This window comes from Amblyomma maculatum, chromosome 2, assembly GCF_055883805.1.
Source record: "Amblyomma maculatum isolate TAMU_Amacu chromosome 2, ASM5588380v1, whole genome shotgun sequence".
Lineage (NCBI taxonomy): Eukaryota > Metazoa > Arthropoda > Arachnida > Ixodida > Ixodidae > Amblyomma > Amblyomma maculatum.
Genome location: NC_139345.1, coordinates 17,718,331 through 17,736,125, shown reverse-complemented (window position 1 = coordinate 17,736,125; position 17,795 = coordinate 17,718,331). Strand labels below are relative to the sequence as shown.

Genomic DNA, 17,795 nt, shown 5'->3' with positions numbered 1-17,795 from the left:
GTGAGGTTCGGTAGTCGCCGTATGCCAGAGCCACACAATTTTTTCCGGTATTGTTTCTCAGTTCTGGACTACGGTAACGACGGCGCGTTTTCTACTGAACTGGCTTTAGTCTATCGTGTAAAATGGTGCTGGTATATCCTCATGCTTTTAACTGTTTTCATGAATGAAATACTAGTCTGCGCTCATTGATTGGGCTTATTGTTCACGTTGTTGCGCCCGGCTAAAGTCGCCCAGAAATTCAGCCGGACGCCACACTTCTTCGGCGAGCGCCTCCTTCACAAAATTTGAATACTTCTTTGCAAAGCACCGGTGCACTGGAGGCGAGCCATGCCAAGGGGAGAGAAGCGACGTGTTTGAACGTGATGAGCTGAGCGTCCAGACAGCTCGGCGCCGTGGCCCTGGTGGTGGACCCCTTCTCGCCCCGCGGCATATTTGAAGCATGAGCGCAGCAAGCTTTCCCATTGGCACTGCGAAAGTGTTGCCGTCGGATTGGACCATTTGAGCGTCAGCGGTTTCTCGGTTTAAGGAGACTCAAATTCTTCTGTTCGAGACTCCGAGTGTGAGTTCGTCACTAGCGTCCATCGGGAGCAGTTCGCCCCCTGAGAGAGCGGATGCGGCGGAATCGCCCCAGCCGTCGCTGCGCGAGAAGAGTCGCGTATGGCTATGTTAGCTTTCGGCCCCAGAGCCGAACTCGTTGTGTAAATGCTTTCAAATAGTGTATAAATCCTTTTCTTCATCTCACCAGGACCGACTTGGATCCATCGCTACCGCCCAGGGAGCTGACAGCCCTCGTTCACGAAACTGGTGACGAGCGCTACGCAACCAACTCCTTGGCACAACCCTGTTGACGGTGGGCTACTGTATGATAACCCCACCGCCACAACAACGTGCACACGTCTTCTGTTTTCACTGCGGTGAAACATCTTCGCAGCAGAGAACATTGAACTTAAATGCGAACGTTCGTCTTTTTAGTTTTGTCCCTGTTTCATTTGAAAATATTTTTCGCTAATTTCTCAGGCAAAAAGAAGAAAAGGGATCTAGAGAGAATTTACATTTGATGAGGAAATTGAGGTCTTTTATACTTCATGAAGGGCATGTCAGCGAAATAGGCGCAAAAGTAGTGGGCGAAGTTTTATCAAATGGCCAGCGCAAGCCTCTTGATCTTATCGCTTTTGATTAAATTTTGTTTACCCATATGCAACGACTTCAGTTGATTTGAAAATCAGTCTGTGCTAGCCTTGATCAAGAATTCACTTTGGAAGTGTTCGGTGTACATTAGGTTATCTCACATGCAAGAACGTCTGAAACACAGGAGCACCTTTAGCCCGAAAGGAACATCCCGCACTTTTCCAGCATGGTATGTGATGTGAAACTCGACACACATGCTACAAACAGTACAAGATCATCGCCTCCACAGTCATCACCGCGTCTCAGCAGGCATGGAAGGTGCCTTTGCTGCACTTGGGGATGGAGTCATCATCATCATCATCATCATCATCATCATCATCATCATCATCATCATCATCATCAGCCTAATTATACCCACTGCAGGGCGAAGGCCTCTCCCATATTTCTCCACTTAACACGGTTCTGTGCTAGCTGCATCCACTTGACCCCTGCGAACTTCTTAATCTCATCCGCCCACCTGTATCTGAGTATCTGAGGCTTATTCAGATTCAGCCTATGGTTTGTATATCGCCATCCCCCAAACCGCCGAGACAGACAACCACACTTATATACAAAACATTTGGAAGCCCCGAAATGGAGCATGATCAAAAAATATAGTCCTTTTGTGTGAGAACGTAGAAGATGAGCGATTGCATTTTAACTGGCCTAACAGAGGGCGATATACCAAGGCTAGCTCGTGCCTCAGTAATAGCTTATGATGACACTGGACGTTCACTTTGAACACGGTATGCATCTCAAGGAATAAGTTATCTGCCATGTGCAGTTTCGAGTCTATTTTGGAATAATTGTAAATAGGTTTGTTGTATTTTAAGGTATGTTGTTTCTATTATTTATGTGCATTTCTTTTGTTGCGTACGCGATCAGCGTTATACTGTATTACGTTTTCTTTCTTTGAGTTCACCTTAAGCCTGATGTTCGCGAAACACACTGCATGCTGCCCATGTATCCTTGGGGCACTGCAGGGTGCTTGCTCAAGCTGCATTATGCAGCTTTTTGCCCAGTGTCCCCTCTTCCCATTGTAATGTGGGTGGAAGAATAAACTTCTATTCAGAGCAAAGATCTACTTACGTTGTTTTCGGTATCCTGCCGCGTAAAATGAGCCGCGTGTTAACCATATAACACTGTGTTATAGCCTCACGCTCTTTTGCCATTATTATTGTTTGCAATTATGAGGTATCGGTTTCATTCAACCTTGTTCTTTAAGTGCACTTGTATTCATTTTTTACTGTGGTTGTTTGGGCCTTGTGCCTACTGCTGACTTGTAGGGGTGGTTAGGCCCATCAAGCGGTGTATAATTCACCGCTTTTTTTTTTTTCTCACCATCCCTAGTTTCTATATACAAACTGAAATAAAAGTATTGTTTGATTGATTATATCGTTGAGAGTTTTCAGGCTCCTGTTGGCAAAAGTGTATTGAACGTAATATTAGAGAACTAATTTAATTTCAGCTCCGTCTTTGTACGCAGGTCATCTGAAATCGAAATTGAAGTTCAGCAAGCCAACAGTCTTGAAAAAAGAATGTTGAAATTTGTTAATTCTTCTATGGGCTTCCATTAATGCCAGAGACTGTCTATTAATAGTATCCACATCTTTCCGTCCTTTTTTCGCAAATTCATTTTTATCATGACGCCCGACATAAGTATAATATAGTGCCTTACATATTTAGCAGCTCGTCTCACCGTGGTTGGAACACTTGCAAATATTGCGGCGTGATGAATACTGCTACGAATACGACGATTACCACGACATCAAAGAAAGAATTAGTATTTGTTTACTGGCTTTTCAGGATGCCTTTAAACACATGCACAGATGAACCACCGACGTCTTCACGACGCACTTCATCACTGAACGTTAACTGTACGCTTCCTGATATCCAGGAACACGTCAAAAATAACATCCACTTTTCCGGCCTAAAACTCACCTCTGGTGTTTTTTGAGATCATAGCCTTAGTATAAGCCCCTATAATCAGGGTATACTGTTGGTCCGTTACGAGCGGCATTCACGGCACCCCTTCAGTCCCACATCTGAAGGGGCGAGAACTTGACCGCCTGGGCGTTTGAAGCTTTGGGAATAGCGTACGTGCCGCACTACGCATGGCGAAACAAGCCGTCTCCGTGACTGAGGGACTTTAGACGAAAAGCTGCCTTCGTGGATGTTTAGTCGCAGGGGTTTTGTCCCTGCCGCATGATTAGCCCATTGCATCATTGTGTAGTGATTCTTCCACCTGTTTTCTTTGAGTAATTCTGCCTCCGATATATTCAGTGTGCATCGGTAGAGCATATATTAAAAAATACTGTAATTTTAGATGAAGCCCTTGATTGTGAGCAGGGTTTCGTGTGGTTTTCTGCAGTAACAGGAAGTTATCCGCGCAACGGTAGCTTAGTGTTTAGTGCGCTCGAGCGCTGGTCCCGAGGACGCGGGTTCAATCACGGTCGCCGCAGTTGCGTTTCGACGGAGGTGAAACGCTAGGCACCAGCCCACATTTTAGTGCGCCTTAGAGAACATCAAAAGTAGATATCAGCGGAGCCTCGAGGCTTTAAACCCTATCATAAACCAAACCTTAGAGCAAACCAAAGGTATACGTTACTCTATCGCTGTTCATTTTGGTGAGCACATGTATGTACAAGTATATACGCAAGGAAAGTGACCCCAACCATTTCTGAAAATCTGAGAGTGGGAATGTATTTCTATAGAAAATCCCAGACGTTCGCCACAGCTGTTTTTGTAATCCGATGTTTGAAAATGACGTTGAAATTCATTGGCTTCAATAACATTATATTGATTATCGTCATAATAGCTATAATCAGGGGGTCCGGTCTTCTGAAACCAAAATATCTTTATTTTATATCAATGATCAGGTGCCAGACAGTCATGGAAAAGCGTGTTTTTTAGTTTGGGGGTTTAACGTCCCAAAGCAGCTGAGAATATGAGACACGTCATAGTGGAAGGTTCCGGAAATTTCGACAACCTGGGGTTCTTTGACATTTCACAGCATAGGCGAGCCTTTCTTTCGCCTCCACCTAGAAGCAGCCACCACAGCCAGGATTTGATCCCGGGGCCTTTGGTTAAGCAGTCGAGCGTCGTAACCGCGGAGCTACGACGGCGGGTGCGTCTTGTCTTTTTCAGTGATTTTTCAGAAAGGATTTGGGTCTCGGCTGTGGCTAATCAGGACGATATACCTCTGCTATTCAAAATACAAGAGCCTATCATCGGCATATCGTTACGTTAACTTCCTTTTTCACGTTTAGGGCCTTACAGCCGCACCATGCTCGCGCAGACCTCTTACAACTCTCGTCCGCTCGCTCCTGTCCAGCGATGGACGGAGGAAAGAGCCTGCTTCGTCCTCTCCCCTTGCAGTTTCTCTTTATGCCACCAGAGGGCGTGACTAAGCAGCTTACCACGTGACCATTAGTACGCCGCGTTGGTAGCGTTGGCCCCGTCGTGATCGCAGCCGAGAGCGGCAGCGGTACTTAGCAGCGCAGTAGTGCACAACGAGAGGATGCGGATACGCACCGCTGGCAGAGCCTTTTGTGTTCATTTTCAGGTCGCTTTGTTCCGCTACCGGCCGATCGCTGTCCTTTTATTAGACCGCGTGCCGCTACATGAGTGATGACACAGTCAGTCGAAACTGCGACACCGCGCATACATTAATACCTGGCCGCTTTGCAACGCGCTTCTTAAAAAGATGCGTGGCCGCTAAAGGCCCCATTTTGGGCTTTCGTGTGCTGCTACAATGGGTTCTATGCACTTTTTGTAAGTTACTCAACTGTCATGTGTTTGCGAGCTCGCTGGCAGATTACTTCTCGTTTTTAACGTATTCCATCTTCATTCACCTAAGGTCACAATTGCGACAAGTCGACCATAGTGTGAATTTTGTTGCCAAAAAGGACCTAATATGGCTCTTTTATACATGATGTCTCTGTGGAGGCAATTTCATCGTGTTTTATGCGGGCGCATATGCGATGCTTCACAAACCTGATTCGATTAACCGTGACACCTTCTGATCACGCCTTGTACCTCAAATGTACAAGGACATTGGTTCGAACTCCACAATGGCCCCTTCACGAGTTTTCGAAGAGTTTGAAGAAAGCTCGCTTGGTCCGACCTAGTGAGGAACAAGCTGGCTGTCACTGACCTGGTCATTTATGCCGAAGTGTGCTAGTGTCAGTGCCGGCCAATTCGTCCATGATGACGATTTGCTCGGCGCAGATTTAGTTCGGAAACGCAGTGACTTTGAGTAAAACCTGCATAGGAAATCTTGAAGATCTGTACAACGACTTGAGTAGAACAATGTATCTGTTGTCACATAAGCTTTAAGATTTTCATGGAACAATATGGACCTACAGGAATCACAGCAGCGGAATTGGAATAGAATATGTAATCCTGTGCAGCAGGCAGGATGAATAGCAGTTCATGAAGTTTGCATGTGTTCTTCTAAGATAAGCAGTCGAAAAAAAAAAGGGTAGAGAAATATTTTTTTTTATCATAACAGAATTTATGCACTGTTTTCGGAAGGGAAACTCTTCTGACTAGATGTCAGCAGTATACAATAATACTTTGTGTTATTATTGCAGAAAGGTACTACAGGCTGCAGTAAAGCACTACAGAAATACTACAGAACTACAAAAAATTACTACGTGCAACTACAGAAACGTCCAATCTTACGACAAAACTACAAAATCTTTTATTGTAGTTTCGGCATGGCTTTGTAGATTTTTCTATTTGGGCAATGTCGCATGTATCGGATTAATGAAACCAATGTATGCTACTGACAAACAAGTTGACCCAGACGCAGAATATGGCACTGATGATGGAGACCCTGGCTACCGGCGCATGCATCACACTTTTCCTCCTATCATTATTTTATTTTTCTTTCTTTCTCTTCTCTTGCCTGTATATTATCGACCTCAAGAAAATTTCAGAGACGCTGTTAATTACGTGCGGAAATGCGGAAGCATTGCCAATTCCGTGCCTATAGTTACGTGAGCTCGTTCGGCATTTCGTTAGTTTTACGGCGTATAGAGCATTTATTTTCTTATTTCTTCTTCATTTTTATTATTTTAATTGCGTGTCTGCTCTTACTTTTGTTCTTGTTTGACCAAATAACTTTGTAGTACGTTTCCATCAGTTAACCTCTGGGCCGTTGTGATCACAGGACTGGTACTACATACATATTCTATGGTGAGGCAAACAAAAGTAAACAAAAATAAAATGCCTCTGCCCTTGACATGGTATTACATACATAAAATATGGTGAGGCAACCATAAAATAGAATAAAATAATATGCCTCTGCCCGCACCACGTAGTATAACAGGCTCAAGGGCAGCGGCCACGTCTTGCGGACAACTTCCGGCCTCAGATTAGGCGTCTCGCGAAACCGTATAAGGGATTCGTCTTAATCAAACGTTTGGCCATTTGCCGGGCGCCGCCGTCTACCGTGGTTGCCTCTCTGCGCAGTGGCCTTTAGCCACGCGTGTAACAATGGCAAATATGAGTACGGACCTGAAGGAAGAAGATGCTGCACATGACAGCGACAGGAATAATATGATTACTTTGCGGTCTTACAGCTGAATTTTGTATTGATATAAAAATGAACAGCATGTTAGCAGTAATTATAGATATTTGAAAAATTTCACGTCACCGCTTAGTCGTGACGTTAACTGATGGCGTTCCCTGGAAATGAAAAATGTGGTTTCCCATTTGTGCTTTTAGAAGTTTGATTAATTCATTGAGTTTTAAATGAAAAACTTTTAATTGAAGAAAGGCTTGAAGAGACGGCGGTCGGCATTTTTTTGTCAGAACACTAATATTTGCCGTGACCATCTTGACGTGCCCGACGATCTTAAGCTGATGTTCTTGATCATCTCTGGGCAATGTGTACACAACTGCGCCTGCGCAACATAATATTTTGGTTCAAATTGGGCAATTTGCCAGTATTGCTTACCTCAGAGAAATACTGCAGACATGTGAAGGTGTTCAGGTAGTGAATTTTTTTTTTTTTTTTGCATCACCGCGGTCTTGATGTCTATCATCGTTTGCCGTTTGCTTTCTGAGTTCCCAAGGCCCACTCACATTTCCGACGAGCCGCGAAGGGCGCGCGACTGGCTGTCGCTTGCGACCAGAACTGTACAGATGGATCGGGCTGTACCGACGTCCACACTTGCAAGGACGACGGTCGCTGTTCATGAGAGAGTTTCCAATCTTGTCTCTTACCTGCAACGAGAATCTGGATGTCCAACAGGCTCCTTTTTATTTCTACGACGCCGCCGATATCTTAATGGCAGGCGACTCGTAGTCGCACAACTAGAAAATCGAACAGCGTGCGACTTCTCTGTGATGATCGCATTTCGACTAGAGTAACCGTTTGTGATCACAGTGATTAAACGGTAACGCAGCCTCTGTAATCCGCAAGTGCGGACGCGCCTTCACACGCGCGAATTTCCAACAGTATGGCCTTACACAGTCATCCTCGTGAGGGCGCACTATCCTGTGATGCACTCCGCTTAAGTCGTACGCTCCATGCTGCAGACACGAAGCTGAGGACAAGCATGATGCTGCTATGCGTTCGAGGAAAAGGGTGGTTTTTATGTTTGAGACTGAGTGACCAAATAAAGTAAGTGCGTCACAGCACCCTTGAACATGCAATTCGTATTTAGCATCGTAGCCACTGCAACGTGTCACCAGCGAACGTGTCATTTCCACCCAGTGTCGCGCGTGTATATTGCGCTAAGTTTCGGTTTTGTGCGGCAAAAAGCACCGGACTTATCGCGCTGCAAGGAATAGTATTAAACTTCATTGTTACAATGAGCATGCAGAATTATTCTCCTTAGGTCGGCCTCGTATGTGGACCAAGGACTTTGGAGAACGATTTTTTTTTGCTTTGTTTCAAAAACTGATGTGGTCTAATCTTTTCTACAGCGTTGGCACCAACCGCAAAACTGTATTAATTAAAAAGTTAATTAGTGAAGTTTATTTATTGAGGAGAGTTACAACAAATTACATTCGCCGTGGCATAGAGGTTGTTCCTAAAAAATTTTGAAAATGGACGCTGGAACAACAGATTTAAATGGATTTACGGTGCGTTTCAAACAATCCGGGCCTCGGCTTTTTTTTTTTTTTTTTTTTTTTTTTTGGTGGCGACAAGCAAGGCACCCAGCCTGGGCGATGTCATTGCATGTTAAAAAACTAAATTTTATTTATTTATTTATTCAGTTAGTTATTCTTACCCTCAAGTCCAAGTCATTTCAGAAGGGAGTGGTTTACAAAATAGAACAGAGGTTAAACGAAAAAAACCGACATATATAAGCGTCATGTTCCTGGTCATACATTTCTAGCTACAATAGAAAAAATACGGTTGTTGGTGCGAGGCAGAAATAACATTTGTAATTGAAAAAACAACGGATACGATTGTTAGGACCCTGAGTATGAAATGTTAGCTAAATTGATACGGAATCGCAGGTTGTCTTAAATGGCTGCCGACATGGGAAGGTAATTCCAATCTTCTAATGTGCGGGGTATGAATGAACGAGGTTTGGTTTGGTATGATGCTATGCTGACTTTCGTGCATAATCAAGCCGGGATGAGATGAAATACGAGCAGAAATAAATTCATCTCGTAGAATGGGGCAATCGTAAAATACTTTATGAAATAGGGTAACCGTGAGAATTTTGGCTAAAGGTGGAAGAATTAGCGTATTTTTCATGGAAGTGCTGGAAGATTGTAGTTAGGAAGGATGAAGTGGGCAGAGTTGTTTTGCATGAGCTCTAGTGCATTAGCTAAGCTAGCGGAGTGGGGACTGAAAATGGCTGATGCGTATTCAAGTTGGCACGGACAAGTGTGTATATACAGTATTAGTTTTAGATAAGTACGGGGGGAGTTACGACGCAAGTAGCCTAACATGTTCTTAGCGTTGCTAATTACGCTGTTTATGTGGAGTGACCAAGTGGGAGAGGAAGTTATGTGGACCCCGATGTATCGATATGATGTGACTGCCTCGAGTATAGCGTTATTTAGATTATGTGTAACAGTAGCAGATGCATGTGGGAAACACGTAAAACTTTGCATTTCGAAGAATTAAGTTGCATTATTCATAAATTACACCGTGTGGGTATGGAAGTGATATCGTTTTGTAGAGCACAATTGTCGTTAATGTCGTTATTTTCACGAAAAATAACGCAGTCATCAGCGAAAAGGTGTATATTAAAAGATACCGTCGAATCTGGGGTACACCAGATTCGACGGTACTTGGTGGGGGGAGATGTACTGTTAGCAGCTACGAACTGAGAGCGGTTATAAAGGAAATATTCAGGCCAGGAAAAGAGATTCGAATCGAAGTTAAGTTTACATATCTTGTAAAGTAGTAGTTTATATATGGCATACCTTTTCAAAGAGCTTTGCGAAGACGAGATAGACGCAGTCGGCTAATGAGCGGCGATCGAGGATGGCATGAAGCTTATGTGTGAATGATACTGAGCCTCGCAGGACAGCTGCTTATGGAAGCCGTATTGGGTATCAGTAAAAAATAAATTGAATTCCAGGAAGTTGGAATACCTGAGTATAATACGTGTTCTAATACTTTATACGTAATACTTCTTAAGGAAATGAGGCGGTAATTCGCGGTGACTTCTTATTACCTGATTTATAGCTGGGGATAATCTTCCCGACCACCCAGTCAGCAAGTAAGGCGTTAGTATGAAGGAACTGTTGAAATATCATAGACAGTAATAATGAGCAGTGTATTTTAGCATCTTTTAGGAATTTCTAGTTGATTAAGTCCCTGCTGCATGGATTAGAACATGTTTTAAGGGAGTCAATTATCTTCCTAATACCACGGGGTTCGATGGTTATTGGATCCATATTTAGTACTTATAGTCCTGAGTTTGAAGAAATTTGGTTCAGTTACATTGAACGAAATTACTGCAGATGGTGTACTTAGTACGACTGGGAATTCTTCATCAGAGATGGAAAGGCCGTTAGCGCCTCATAAGAAAATGGCGTTGATATCGGTTGGGTTAACCACCCACAAAAATGTTTTTGGGTCTATGGAAAGAATGTTAGGAAGTGTATTAGGAATAAAATCATGTTTCGCGTTTTTAAGTGCAGATACGTAAGCATTCTTAGCACGAAATTTCCGGAGTCGTCCACTACAGCATCCATCGCTCATCGCGCCTTCAGAATTAATGTTCTTGTGGCTGACGATGACTAACTTTTCTTACGTCGAGCGACAAAGTAGCCGATAAAGCCGGCCGCGGTCTTAGCTCAAGCGCCTAGGCTCCCTAGCCAGAGAAGTCGGCACACGCTCTTCGAATTGCGCGCTGCATTCATTGCCGCGCATCACCAGCGGACGTTGCGCTTGCGCCATACTTCCGGCGCTCCTCGTGCGCTCAGTTTCAGTTGCGTGCGGGAAAAAAAAAAAAAAAAAAAAAAAAAAAAAAAAAAAAAAAAAAAAAAAAAAAAAAACACGAGAAAAACAACCGATTTCATCGAGCTGTAGGGCTCTAAAAATGAGGTTTTATTCGATTTAATCGTCTCGTTCACGGCATCAAACTGGACATTGGGACTAACCTCTCAGCTACGATAATAAACAAGTATTGAATTTTTGTTATTTACGCTCGTTTCGTTTAGGAGCGTTTCGCAGCAAGTTACGTTTGCTACGACAGAGAGTATTTTACTTCAAATATTGTTTTTCTGTTTTCAGTATACTATTTTTTAAAGTTACTTCGTCGTCCCTGAAATACCCTGTACATATAAATAAACGGTAGCGATTTCTCCAGAATTTTTTTTTTCTGCGGAGCGCTGATTTAAAGGGCGTTTGAAGAGACGGTGTAGAATACCACGAGAACAAAAAGATTAAAATATGCGACACATGCAGATAACACTCGCAAAAACGTTTTGTCCGGGTGTCTGAAATGGTGACAACATCCGATTGAAGCTGCGACTGCTTTCAGGCTCCTCCACAGCGCACAGTATCAGGCGGGGGAAGCATAGATCGTCACCTGCGATGGCGATGCAATTTCGACGTAAATGTGCTTGCTTTTAAAGAAGAAACCTAACGTGCGTAAAGGAAAATCCCGCGGCGCGTTCTTTGGCAGCATCTTATGACGCACTGCACAATGTGAGCGAAGGCAGCGGAGATTTCACTTCTTATACCTCTGTCACACGGACAGGGCTGAACTCCTTTCAACTCCCTTCAACCAAGGTAGCCATTACCTCGAGGGAGATACGTGCCGTGTCACACGGCAGTCCATTATGGAAGGAAGTTAAATGGAGTTTTGAAGCAAAGGAGATCGACGATCTCCATTGATGGGCGAAGGGAGTACTCTCGTTTCCAATGTGCTTTGCTTCCGAGTCATTAAATAACATATTTCTTCAATAATGTAATTTTTACTCCTAAATATATTAGTTTTTATTGCATAAAATTGTATTCTAACTCGGTTAGTTGCGTTTAATTGTCGCGACTGCACCATACTCTCCAACTAGGCGCTTGACGGCGCTTGCCCCTTCTCTTCCTCCGTGCTTGACGCGTTGTTTCGGTTTCGGTCTGACACTGGCGCGCTCGAGCATCTCACGTAGCAGCAGCCGCGCAGCACTTCGATGGACGACGCACATGTACCACCCTCGCAGCCTTCAGTAGCGAAGCGTCAGCCTGCGCTCCAGCCAAGAACGACTTGGAATGAAGCGGAGACGTGGGAACTGATACGGCTATGGGAAGACAATTTGGACTTACTCAGGGGCGAAAAGCACAATGCCAAAGTGTATGACGCAATCGTTCACGCGCTCTGTGCAAACGGCATAGTTAGGACGCGGAAGCAGGTTCAAGCGAAAATTGACAACTTAACCCAAAAATACAGGTAAGCATTTTTTTTTCTTTCTTTTTGCCCATGCACGCATACCATTCAGAGAAGGGAGTTGACAATGGTGAAGGCAAAAGACAAATGGTCTGTTGTTTTCAGATACCGAGAGTTGAAAATGATAAACAGATGGTGTGCTGTTATTTTCCGTACCTGATAATAGCAAAATGTGCGTTTAACATTCGTCTACTAGCATCCAGTGTTCAGTTTGTCACCATGATGATCGACAGTGGCGATCGTATGCACATATGAGCGAAGTATGTTGACTGATATGAAGCACGAGTGATTTGTCATAATGTTGTAGTGGGAACTAATTTACCTCGTGCTGTGAATTCAATGTGAATCCTTGTTTTCAGGAAAGAGGCACGTGGTAACACAACGGGCGCGGGAGCAACAACGTGGGTGTTCTTTAGAGAACTCCACAGAATTTTAGGCAGTCTGCCAGTAAATGACCGCTCACTTGTTCAAGAAAGTGTGCGGTTTCCGGATGAGGCGGTTGAACAGGTGGGACGCATTTTCTTTCTGCTTTCGCAGCATCATTAGGCAGAACAAAAAAAATTGTAGCAGTATAGCGCGCGTTTTTTTAATATATATATATATATATATATATATATATATATATATATATATATATATATATATATATATATATATATATATATATATTTTTTAGATTATTTTGAACATGGAGACAACTAGCCCGCCATCACCATCACACGATGATCTGGCCAGCTTTTCACAACAGCCCTTCACGGATCAGGAAAACATGGATCCCGAAGACATGTCATCACCTGTGGCAGCTTCCCCACAGTCAGAACAAAACAGAAGTGGTACTGCCCAGGAAAGCTATTAAAGGAAAAGAAAAAGGGTCTCCCCACAAGAAAAGTTCCAGGATTCACTCCTTGAAAATCAGCGACGGCTCATCTTAGCGCTTGATGAAGCCTCAAGGCACGAGTGTACGCTCAGAGAGAGGCAAGTCAAAGCACAAGAAAAGCTAGTGGACCTGCTGGGAGAATTTTTGAATAAACAGTGAGTGTCTGCTTTCACTGTGAAGTATTGGCTTTATTTAGTGCACTCCAGCTTGCTCGAAATACCGAACAAGAGCAGCTCGCACCTCTTTTCCACTTGCAACTTCCATGTCCGTAGAACGCGTTGGTTGCGGATTCACCAAGTCAAGCTGCTGAGCTTCGTTCATCCACTGTGGTAATATTGGGTCGTTGAAATGTTCACAAATGTTGTTGAGCACACAACATGCACGCACAAGAACTGGCACATTCTTTACCTTGCACTCCATCCGCTTCATCACGTATCTGAAGCGTGCTTTCAGTCTTCCGAAGGCATTTTCAACTATCCTTCTAGATTTGGAAAGCTGGTAATTAAATGTTAGCTCTGCTTCGGTGTTTCCACGAGGAAATGGTTTCATCAGGTTAGGTGTTAGGGGGAATGCCTGGTCACACAAGATCAGCGGCGGCACGTCAGTTCCTCCAACAGTGAGGCTTGGGCGCATAAATGATGGTCCTTCAATTATTCTTGGCAATGTTGAGCTCTGGAGCACATGGGAGTCGTGGCATCTACCCGGGGAGCCGACGTTGACGTACCGAAACCTGTACTTGTGATCTACTACAGCAAGGAGGATGACGCTGTACCTGGAAATGAATGAATGAAAGAAGCCTTTATTTAGGAAGGGATGGGAGTGTAGCTTCGTCTTCAAGCTGCTGCTTACGGTTTGCCATGCGGCTGATCTTCGCGCTGTAAGTCGACCTCTCTCACACTACTCGAAGCAGGCCGCTCTCACTGCCCTATGTAGCAATGAAATGTTGTATTGCGGTGCTTGATAGAATCTGATCTGCTAGGGTGGGCATAAAATTGACCTCACAGTCAGTTGTCAAACATACAAGCACAACGACTTTATCAAAGGCAGTAAGCACATTCAAACAATGCAAAGCCTTGCCATTTGAGAGTTTTGATGACAGGCTCATATCTTATTTGTTATTTTCAGCTATAATTTCGGGCTGTCTCATATAACTGTGATGCTTTCCTCATATTAAAGGCCACTGTCTCTATGAAAATCTGTTCTACAGAAGCTTAAACGTTTCATACAAGCCTGTGCAAGCAAATTTGTGATGAGGATCATGAAACATGCCCGGCATTTCTTGATTTGTTGCAGGGCAGGCATGAGTAGTAAACAGCAACAAATATTCCATAAATAGTTCAGTAAGTGCGTAACCAATTACTGTGCGTGGTCCACTGTGATGGCTGCAAACAGGTCCACCCCAGGCAGAGCCATCATGACAAATGGCAGACATGATTTGACGAATGCATGCTCATCAAATGTGCTTCTGTGACAATGCCCAGACTTGCACAAAGTGACAAACCAGGAAGTTAAAATGCAATTATTCACATCACGTACCAAGGTAATCAGCTGCACTTGTGGTGGTTTGCCATAGCAACACTGTTTAAATATGATGTATGACAACACAGATTTAAATTCATAACCTTATCAAATACACTTTTGCTTTAGATGTGCATACATATATTTTATAGCCAAGCATGACTATACGGCAAATGTTCTTTAAAATCAGAATACCACTGCAGTAGTGCACAATACATCTTGTGAGTGCATATTCTATCACGTGTAGGGGCAAATACTTCATGCAACATATATTAGCAAGCATTAACACTCTCCTCATTATTTACATACTTACCAGCCCTTATAGTTATAATAATCACTGGCATGATTTTTCGGTGGGGAAACTGGAAGATGGCAGCCGTCCAGTGCGCCCACTGCTTGCGGGAACCCACAGACGGCTTGGAATTCACGGATATGGTCCGCGATGTCACCAGCAGACATCATTTTCACCCACTGTTCTTCTAGCACTTCCACAACAGTCTCACAGAATTCCCTGTATATAGTGTTCACAGTTGATCTTCCTAAGTCAAACAAATGTGCGATTGTTCTGTCTTCAGCGGATGAACAAAGTTTATACAGGCCCACGGCGACACGCTTCTCAATTGAGACGGCCTCCCGCATGTTCGTCGCTTGTCGCTCCATTAGGGGGCGGCAGGAATCCACTATATACTTGAAAGTCGTCTCCGACACCCGAAACGATTGTTTGAAACTCTGTTCTCCCAAGTTGGGCAGTGTATTTTCAAACCATCGTCCATCGCGATGGTAAGCCCAAACTTGCCTCCGTGCACGGCGTGGGGATGAAGACACTGCAATGAGCGTGTCGTGGCAGATCAAGAGCTGTTGTCTAATCGAACGTACCCTATCCGCAGCTGCTTGAACCTCGATTTCCATCGACGAAATCACTGCCATAGCGAAGGCGATCTCGCACTTCTTCCTCACGTGTTCAGTCTCGTCACTCATGTTGGGGCGGTTGGGGCACCAAACACGCGCAAACTGTTCAAAACGCAAATACGGTGGGGCAGAACATAGCACGATATGGTTATCACTAGACCTAAACGACTACGGAGAACGACTAGAACAGAAACAGAAAATTACGAACGCAGTACGCAGTCAATTACGGCGGTAGCACGTATTGCACAACGCCGCGCATGGTGTCCAGCAGAGCGGAAAAAATGGCTATGTTTAGAGCATGGTCGTTGTTTTCAGCAAATGTGTGTTCTTTTATATTGATATGACTAAAGCAAATTGCATTTTGCGAGGAAAATAGTAGTATAAAAAATATTCCAGTTTGTTTTGGACATTATTTTTTATATCTTTGTGCAAAATAAACAGCGCCTAATGGCCCCCTGTTGGCTGCTCTGAGAAGCTCGTTGCAAGCCGTGTGACACGGGGACAACTCCTTTAAGGCGAAACTCCCTGCGACTCCCTTGCGCTCCTTTAGACCAAGGAAGTTCAAGGTAGTTCCGAGTCGGCCGTGTGACAGGGATATTACTGTTCACATTGTCATAATCGAGCTTTTCTGTACGTCTTTGGCGCCATGAGAAGAAGTCCGCAAAGCGCTATTCGGCGATTACGGGGTCATTTTAAATTCATACATAAGAATATTTGGCATGGTTTACCCATGAGGGTCATACGTCAAAATCTTTGAAGACGAATTAAAAGAAATTTCTGCTTACATATAACAAATAATTATGGAGTTAAATTGCTGGTGTCATTTTACACGATGAGAAAAGAGTTGAGCTGTGACCGTAAAACAAAAGATTTGAAATGAAGCAGAGGGATGTTTCCTTAATTTTGGGCAGTCTATTTGAAAAAGGCTCTAGAATGTTGGCAAGTTGGGGTACATTATATTTGTGTTTGAATGGGATGGTCATCCCGTATAGACAAAGATACAGTTGCAATAGTGCTGTGTACAATAGGAGTCCTCTATAAGGCAGTAAAAAGCGTTTATTGAACAACATACTTTTGCTTTTAACAAGGTTGTTAACCAAATGATGGATATTCAATCTCGTGACACGGTATACAGTTAAATGTACTCGTAGCAGACACTTTACTGAGGGAGCTATTTCAATGCATGCTGATACAAGCGGGTAAAGTGTCCAGGGGTTAATCTTTCGGTCCAAAATAAATGACTCTATCATAATGTGTTATGTTGCATTAATCGTTAGGGAAGATCCTGTACTATATCCGCTTAATTTATGCAAAGTTACATAGATTTGGGATGCTAGCTCGCTTGCTATTAGCGAGTTAAGGAATTCGCTAACCTCTTCAGCATGAATGATAAATTTTGCTTTTTTTTGTTAATGTTAACGTTATCATTAACGCGGAGAATAAACATCGTGGGCCGCAAAAGACTTTCTTGAAGCTCGCTTGAAGGAAACGAACAAATGTACAGATAAAAACACGCTTTTCTACTTCTTGGTCGAATAAGTGCCTGTTGTTGTGCCGGTGGGATTATCACACAGTATCCCACCGTCAACAGGGTTGTGCCAAAAAGTTGGTTGCGTAGCGCTCGTCACCCGTTTCATGAACGAGGGCTGTCAGCTCCCTGGGCGGAAGCGATGAATCCGAGTCGGCGTTGGTGAGACGAAGAAAAAGCTTTATACACTATTTGCAAGCATTTACACAACGAGATCGGCTCTGGGGCTGAAAGCTAACATAGTCATACGCGACGGTGCTCGCGCAGCGACGGCCGGGGACATTCCACCGCGTCCGCACTCTCAGTGGCAACTGCTCCCGATGGACGCTAGTGCCGAACTCACTCTCGGAGTCTCGAACGGAAGCACTTGAGTGTCCGTAAACAGAGAAACCGTTGACGCTCAAATGGTCCAATCCGACGGCAGCACTTTCGCAGGGCCAATGGGAGAGCTTGCTGCACGCTTGCTTCAAATATGCCGCGGTGGGAGAAGGGGTCCACCGCCAGGGCCACGGCCCCGAGCTGTCTGGTTGCTCAGCTCATGTTGAAAACTTGAAACACGTCGCTTCTCTCCCCTTGGTACGGCTCGCCTCCAGTGCACAAGTGATTTGCAGAGCAGTATCTAGATTTTGTGAAGGAGGCGCTCGTCGGAGAGGTTTGGCGTCCGGATGAATTTCTGGGCGGCTTTGGCCGGGCACAACACTGTATAATTAATGCATTGTCTTGCCGCTTCACTCTATTTTCGTTAATTCAAGCGTTTTAATGCAGGCATGTATTTCATGGCTGCACTTTCATTTTGATGTTTCCGAACGTTTCTGTTCATCCAATCGTCTTGCCACCACGCGGAAAGCAATAGATTCCACATGGAATATGAATCCATGCGTTTTGATCCGACCGAGGCACTATCATTGCATCGTGCGTGCAGAAGGCA

The 17,795-nt window shown here is 44.1% G+C and overlaps 2 protein-coding genes across 2 annotated transcripts; one reads left to right on the top strand and one right to left on the bottom strand.

Moving 5' to 3' along the window:
- The first annotated feature begins 11,392 nt into the window (after positions 1 to 11,392).
- On the top strand, positions 11,393 to 13,071 carry LOC146198072 (uncharacterized). Its single transcript, XM_084591848.1, has 4 exons — positions 11,393 to 12,038; positions 12,395 to 12,542; positions 12,784 to 12,848; positions 12,894 to 13,071. Exons 1-4 carry the CDS (start codon positions 11,782 to 11,784, stop codon positions 13,069 to 13,071), a joined length of 648 nt encoding a protein of 215 aa, XP_084447974.1. The 5' UTR covers positions 11,393 to 11,781.
- Positions 13,072 to 13,088: 17 nt separating this feature from the next.
- Positions 13,089 to 15,920, bottom strand: LOC146198071 (uncharacterized). Its single transcript, XM_084593386.1, has 2 exons — positions 14,744 to 15,920; positions 13,089 to 13,684 (listed from the first exon to the last, which is right to left on the bottom strand). Exons 1-2 carry the CDS (start codon positions 15,406 to 15,408, stop codon positions 13,105 to 13,107), a joined length of 1,245 nt encoding a protein of 414 aa, XP_084449512.1. The 5' UTR covers positions 15,409 to 15,920; the 3' UTR covers positions 13,089 to 13,104.
- Positions 15,921 to 17,795: the final 1,875 nt, after the last annotated feature.